We start from the raw sequence: 7202 nt of genomic DNA, 5'->3' as shown, positions 1-7202 counted from the left end.
AGCCGTCGTGCAAGGGTCGTGCGTAAAGTAGTTTCGAGAGGGAATGAAAATTTAAGTGAGAAGGAGGAATTGAGATGGCTAATTCTCACCGTTTTCTTTCGATGGGGTACCTTATTAATTCGTGGAGCTCTATTCCAATTTAATTCTCAACTTATACCAAAAAAGAATGGAAGTAAAAATCTAAGTACCTCTCATGTCTAATCACTATCCAATCTCCCACGGGCAACTCCTATTCCCCTGGCCCAATGGTTACCAAGAAGTGGAAGCTGCGAATTGCTAGCCAACTTCTTGTTCTAAACTCAAGGATTTACCCTGTTCGGACCAGCTCCAAACCGGGAGTTGAAGGAGTTGGGAGTTGGAGGACTACCTGACAGGCACTAAGTAAAAGTTTGCTCCTTTGGCTGGACCTCGGCCATTCTATAGGCCCTTTTAACATTTTCTTCTCTACGGTGCGGCCGCCGGCATTTCAGGTCTACATGACAACTTCTTGATCGCTGCTTCTATAACCTCCTAGATTTAAACAAGTTTGCTCTGGCGAGATGAAGGCCCAGAGATCGCAACGAGTTCTGTTCACGACGTCCCGCCAATTAATGCAAGAGGAAGAAGACTTCGGCATCCCAAGGATTTGAACGAGCAAAGAATGAGCTCATGTGCAAAGATTAGTTCATCTCAAATTCTGAATGCAGGAACAAATGCATACCTGGGAATACTGTCTGGCTTGTCAGAAGAATAAAATGCACATATAATTTTACTCCGCTAACAAAACGGATTGCACATCTACATCATAAGAAGTAGCAAACCTAATTCTCTATGAACAACCAGCGATGACACAGTAGATTGGACAACCTATCTACAAACCTCGCTTAGAGGCTTTTACAAGATTTCATTGGGGGGTGCTAGCAACTCGAGGAAAAAGCCCAATGAAACCTGTTCGAAGATGACATCTTCCTGAAAACTCATTCTTCCAACTCCTTGAGAAAATCTAGATTGTCAACAAATACCTACAATTGAAATAAGTGTAACAGTGAGCATAAACTGCAGGTTTACTTGTGAAATAAAGAGCAATAGCACAACGAAAAACACATTTCTAGTATACACATTTTTTGGGAGATCTGTCCTACTTTGGTTTGGACATCAATGCAAAAAAAGAACCTTTGTTTAATGTAGTTCTTAAACTGTTGGCTAATGGTCAGTAACAGGAGCTGTGGCATACAGAAAAAGACCAGGAACAGACAATCTTCCAAAATAAATACAACTCCCACACACATGAAGGGGAGAAAATGAGAGAATGGTGAAACCAAATCAAGATAAACACATACTGATTTCCAGCCATCTGGATCTGTGCAGGCAGTTATCTTGGTACTAATGCCAGGTAATGGACCAGGTTCACGAGTTATTTGTCCCCCGTTTTGTCTAACGACTTCCGCGGTCTTGTAGACATCATCAGTACCAATAGCAATCTGGAAGGACACAAATATCAACCATCAGAAGTGTAACGCAAGAGGCATGAGCAAACAATGGAACATCACTTGTAATATGACCATTGTATACCTGTGCATAAGCATTTCCTTTATCATATTCCTTGACACCATAATTGTATGTCAACTCCAGTACAGCATGTTTGTCTTCAGGGCCATATCCCATCATAGCAATGGTATACTAAAGAAAGAGTACAATTCGAATCTTAAAGATTCTCTGAAGTTTACATGGAAGGGATGATGAATATGCACATTTCGATGCAAAATTATTAAGAGGAGAAATATCAAAAGAAGGTGCTTGCACAAATAGATGTGGTAACTGGAACCAATGAGAAGTGGCAGTGCCAGGGTTACAACCCTAAGAGTTCAAATATATGATTTGTAAATTTTACATTGCTTTCTGACATTTGCATGAATTTTCATGTGTATGGGAAAAAGCCATGGGGTCACTGACCACACAGCTTGAACGTGGCACTACACTGAATGAAAATGTCATGGTCAAAACAAGCAGCACACATTATCGTAAGTCCGTAATCATTGTCTATACAATTGTAGGTATTTTGTAGTTTGAACCTCGGTCATAGAAGGACAAGTTTCATGTGAATACAACCTAGCAGTTATAGCATTTTTAATGTCGAAGTTTACATGCAGAATCATTGTGGTTGCTGCCTGTTATAGCATAATGTCAAAGTTTACATGTTGAATCATTGTGGTTGCAGCCTGTTGGACTTGGCATAGTAAATCATTTTAAAGTTATCAAGGCAAATATTTAACCTAGAAGGAAGGAAATCTGAGATTCTCCCTAATGACTGGTATCAGGGAACACAGAAGGAAGTCAACAGGGAGTTATGCCTTCCATAGCTTCTAATGCGTGCGTGCCTAGGCGAGCGTGGAGTTATGCCTAGTAACCTTTACTACAACCATAAAAGGCTTGTCTACACCAGAAGAAAAAGGCCTACAACAAACTTGCCTATAGCCTACAACAAACTTGCCACAGGTGAAACCTTTTACCATCTCAAAGTTAAATCAATAATGCTGAACCAAGAAGAATTGCTCGAATAAACTTTTGAAGTATTCTAAATTATATGACCAAAGTAAAAGACACTTATGTCCGCAAGCATCATATGAAAACTTAGCTAACCGATGTTATAAAGTGGATCACGGTACTGGTTTCAGGAGAGTACGAACCTTGTATTGAGGATTGTCTTTCCTGCGAAGAAGTTCCATACCAAATGCCTAAATAATGTCACAAATTAGTAACTCACCGGAACAAACAGAACAGAAATGAGAAACTTCTATAGAAATCCCAGTTCAAGCCAAAAAGGTTACCTTCTCATAGAAACTTATAGCACGGTCAAGATCTCCCACTCGAAGCATTACTTGGCACAAAGGCTCAGGTGTGGGACCTCTTTCTATAAGCTCGAATTTGTAACCATCAGGATCTTCAATGAAGGCAATGACTGACTTTCCACCTTTTACCGGACCTGGTTCCCTTGTTACTGTTCCTCCCTTTGCTTTAATAAGTTCCACTGTTTTTTCGACCTGCAATATTCTAGCAATGAAATTTAATATTCCGGCCAGCTCTTATGGATGTATGCATATGGAAAAATAAATCATACAACATATTGCTAATGGATAAGATGTTGAAATTTTAACACATAATAATCCAGAGAAGGTACATATAGTTTTCCAGTAACAGTTAAAACAATGACTAGCCTGATACAGGAAACATTTGAGTATCATGGCTGAAGATAATGATAAGCAGTAATACTCCCTCCGTCCAAAAGAAAGTCTCACTGATTTAGTATAACTTTAGTGCAAAGTTGTACTGAGTCAGCAACACTTATTTTGGGACGGAGGGAGTAAATCCCTAATACAAACAAATCAAAAGTTGATGGTAAAAGAAAAAAAATCATTTCTGCTTAGCTATCATTTATTATTTCTTACTGAAGACTCTTAACATAATTTCCATGGAAGAAACCGAAGGTATTCACAATCATCCTAGCTTGAGTCAAGATAAATCCTGCCTAAACATGCATCCCAGATGTTCGGAGGTTATACTGCACAACTTCAAGCCCCATTCACCTCCCCAAACGAAAGGTTCCTTGGGGCTCATGAGCACTCCAGTCCAATCTATGTTAGTAATGGACATGAAAATATGGGGAAACCAAACACATCTCATGAAATAACAGCCCCAATTTTTGTTTAGAAAATGGCTGGATGGTTAAGTCTGTAGTTAAGCGTTAACACCTCAGAAAAGAATGGTGCATGGCTAGATATTCCTTAGGCTCATGGGACATAACTGTCAATGAAAAGGAAACAGAAATACAACTAGGATTTGGTGCTTGAACTTGTGGGTGTTTTGAACCTGAGCTCATTCATGTAGAAGAAAGTTATAGATGAGCTACTTATACTTGACACGCGATTAGTGCTGCTTAACTACAGAAAGCAGAAGTAAAAATATTAGGCCGACTGACATAGTACTGAACCTCAACAACTAAAAAAAATCTATGGAGATAGAATCTTACATCCTCAACAGCAATTCCAAAATGACCAAAACCAGACCCAATATCGTAACTTTCGACACCATAGTCTGCCAGTAAATGAATTCGCGAGTTAATTCAATAGAAAAAAGTAGAGTCTCTGGAAGACAAAGAGGTGACATGGGTGTTTTGACATTTGAAGCTTACTGTAAGTGAGCTCCACAACAAAATGCGAGTCCTCTGGTCCGTACCCAAGAAAGGCGTTGGTGTACCTCTCCTCCGGGATGTCCCTTCTCCGCAGCAGCTTCATCCCTAAGCACTCCGTATAAAACCTAGAGGACAGCAACCCCATCCGAAATTGACGAAACCGCAGAGGTCAAGGCAAATTCATCGCGAACGAGGGATGGGGTCGGCTTACTTACTTGATAGTCTTGTCAAGATCGCCGACGCGGTAGACGACGTGGAGCAGGCGCCTCCGGTCCTTCTTGACCCACTCCACGGCCTCCTCAGGGCTGATCACCGTGGCCGCTCGAGCTGCGGGCCCGCTCGCCTCCGCGCCGGCGCTCACTCCCCTCGTTGACAGTCTCGCGGGCACCCTCAACCCTACTCTTCCGCCGAAGAGCGCCTGACGCCGCGCGACTGGGACGGTAAACAAAAATGAAACCACGAGACACCACGTTACGACAAGGCCACATGACCGATGACCAGAGAAGAAAACGAGACGGGCGGGGAGAGGAGCCGTGTACCGGAGACGGCGGGGATGCGGAAGCGGGAGGGGAATACGGCGGCGGCGGTGGCGATTGGGAGGGGGGAGAGGAGGCGAGCCATCGACCCAGACGGAGAGACGGGACGGACGGGGACGGGGGAAAGCACGGGAGAGTCGCTCTATCCGTCCGTTTGTCGTGAGAGGTGGGACATACCGGTCACGTGGGCGCGCCGACTTGGTGATTTTTTTTTCGGAAATGATAACGAACCGACGTTCGCTATTTCCTCGCTCGGCGCGACGGAACGACTGCCGTTGGATGCTACCCACAAATCTCCGCGTGCCGTTGCGGGCGAATCGATTTTTTTTTGGCACATCACGAGGCTTTATTAATTCGTCACAATGTTTACAGGGACGGAAGGTAGGTTCCCGGGATGGCCTAACCAGACACGGCGGCCACCACCGAGAGATAATGCATGCCTTGCTAAGTTGCGAGCTTCATAATTGGAGCTCCTAGACTCATGTTTAAAATTACAGAACTCAAAAATTGAAGAGTGGGCTATTATTTCATGTACAATTGCACCGTAGCTCGCAAGATTGTCCTTCTGTAAGTCTTCCACGACCACTTTGCATTCCGATGCAACTTCAACCCGCCTCAAATATAGATCATCCGCCAGTGCCAAGGCTTCTCTAATGGCTAGAGCTTCGAGGGTCGGTGGGTCTACAATGTTGCTGAAGCCACAAGTTGATGCGCCGATGAACATGCCTTCATGATTTCTACAAATCACTCCAATTGAGCCGAACCCTTGCCTCGATACAGCCGCATCAACGTTAATCTTGGCATTCCCCGCCGACGAGGCCAGCCACCCCCTTGGGTTGACGCGTCTCTGCGCCGTGACAGCCGAGGTTTTGGCATTGATCACCTGCAACTCCCCCAAGTAGCTAGATATGAAGCTGTCGACCGAGTGAGGAGATTGGAAGATACTCTCATGAATGGCCTTCCTCCTGGCTCCCCATATTGCCCAAAGAGACACCACCAAACGATCAAACTGCTCTTTTGTTAATATTTCATGTATAGCAAAGAGCCAATCTTTTGGGTTCTCCTCTCCTCGTTCTACCATGTGTTGCACCAAATCCTCCGGAGCCAGAGCCCATATACTCGCAGACATAGGGCATGTAATCAGTGCATGCTTCCATGTGTCCACGGCTCCACAGAGTAAGCAAGAGTTTTCGGTTGACATATGACGGTGATGCAAAACAGTCCCAGTTGGCATAGATTGTCGGGCCAATCGCCATAGAAACATCCTGAGTTTCGAGGGTACTTGGATATGCCAAATCATGGACCAGTTGTTGGTCTCACTGGCCTCATATGAGGTGCCTCCCTCCTCATGCAACCATGCTTCCCTGTCGTGCTTAGTCTTGAGAATCATGTGATAGGCAAACCGAACACTGAATCTCCCCCTAGGGTTATGATGCCACGCCCAAAAATCGTCAACACGACGCGTGCACAAAGGGATCTTGAGAATTGCCTCGGCGTCGAAGGTAGTGAAAATCGTTCGGACCAGGCCCTCATTCCAGCTAGCCGATGTGACATCAATGAGTTGTGATACTCGGTCCGGTGGATTTTGGACGAGAGCTGTTATAGGGCGCTTGTAATTGTCTCGCGGTATCCAGTTGTGTTGCCAAATATTAGTGGATGCACCATATCCTATTCTGCGCACCAAACCTTGTGCCAAGATGTCACGCCCGTCCAGTATCACCCTCCATATCTGTGATGGGTGGGCTCCTAGCTCAACCTGAAGTAAAGAGCAATCCGGAAAATATACTGCCTTGAGAATCCGGGCGCTGAGAGATGTACTGTCTGTGAGCGTACGCCATGCCTGCCTTGCTAACAATGCAAGATTGAAGATCTCCAAGTCACGAAACCCCAAACCTCCTAAATGCTTCGGCAAAGTCATGGTATCCCATGCTACCCAGCTTGGCTTCCTCTTCCCTTGTTTTGAGCCCCACCAGAACTGACGAATGATCGATGTGATGCTATCACAAAGACCTCTTGGCAGACAGAAACATGCCATCGAGTAGACTGGGATCGCTTGTGCAACCGATTTAATCAAAATTTCCTTGCCAGCCACAGACAACAATTTCTCCATCCAACCTTTAATCTTTTCCCAGACACGGTCTTGGAGATATTTGAACGTACCATTCTTCGAGTGACCAATATCTGTTGGCATACCCAGGTAGCGTTCACTCAATGATTCATTCTAGACCTGCAAATTGTTCTTTATAGTCTCTCTCAACTGTGCCGGGCAACATTTACTGAAGAAAATCGAAGATTTATCATTGTTGATCCTCTGCCCCGAAGCGTTACAGTAAATATCAAGTAGGTTTGACACCTGAACTGATCCTTCCCCACTGGCTTTGAATAGCAACAGGCTATCATCTGCAAACAGGAGATGGTTAACGGTAGGAGCCGTAGGAGCCACCTGAATACCTGTCGGAGACGACTGAGAACTTGATTTAAGGAGGCACGAGAGGCCC

At 44.6% G+C, this 7202-nt stretch overlaps 1 protein-coding gene across 1 annotated transcript; it reads right to left on the bottom strand.

Annotated features, from left to right (window-relative positions):
- Positions 1-649: 649 nt before the first annotated feature.
- On the bottom strand, positions 650-4874 carry LOC125554164 (putative lactoylglutathione lyase). The gene is made up of 9 exons (XM_048717764.2): positions 4708-4874; positions 4384-4600; positions 4169-4293; positions 4007-4071; positions 2808-3020; positions 2667-2714; positions 1552-1659; positions 1320-1460; positions 650-1001 (listed from the first exon to the last, which is right to left on the bottom strand). Exons 1-9 carry the CDS (start codon positions 4787-4789, stop codon positions 957-959), a joined length of 1044 nt encoding a protein of 347 aa, XP_048573721.1. The 5' UTR covers positions 4790-4874; the 3' UTR covers positions 650-956.
- Positions 4875-7202: the final 2328 nt, after the last annotated feature.

The sequence above is a fragment of the Triticum urartu genome, chromosome 1A (genome assembly GCF_056163025.1).
Source record: "Triticum urartu cultivar PI428250 chromosome 1A, HENAU_Tu73, whole genome shotgun sequence".
Classification (NCBI taxonomy): domain Eukaryota; kingdom Viridiplantae; phylum Streptophyta; class Magnoliopsida; order Poales; family Poaceae; genus Triticum; species Triticum urartu.
Note: the sequence above shows the minus strand (reverse complement) of the source record. Positions and strands in the feature narration are given on the sequence as shown.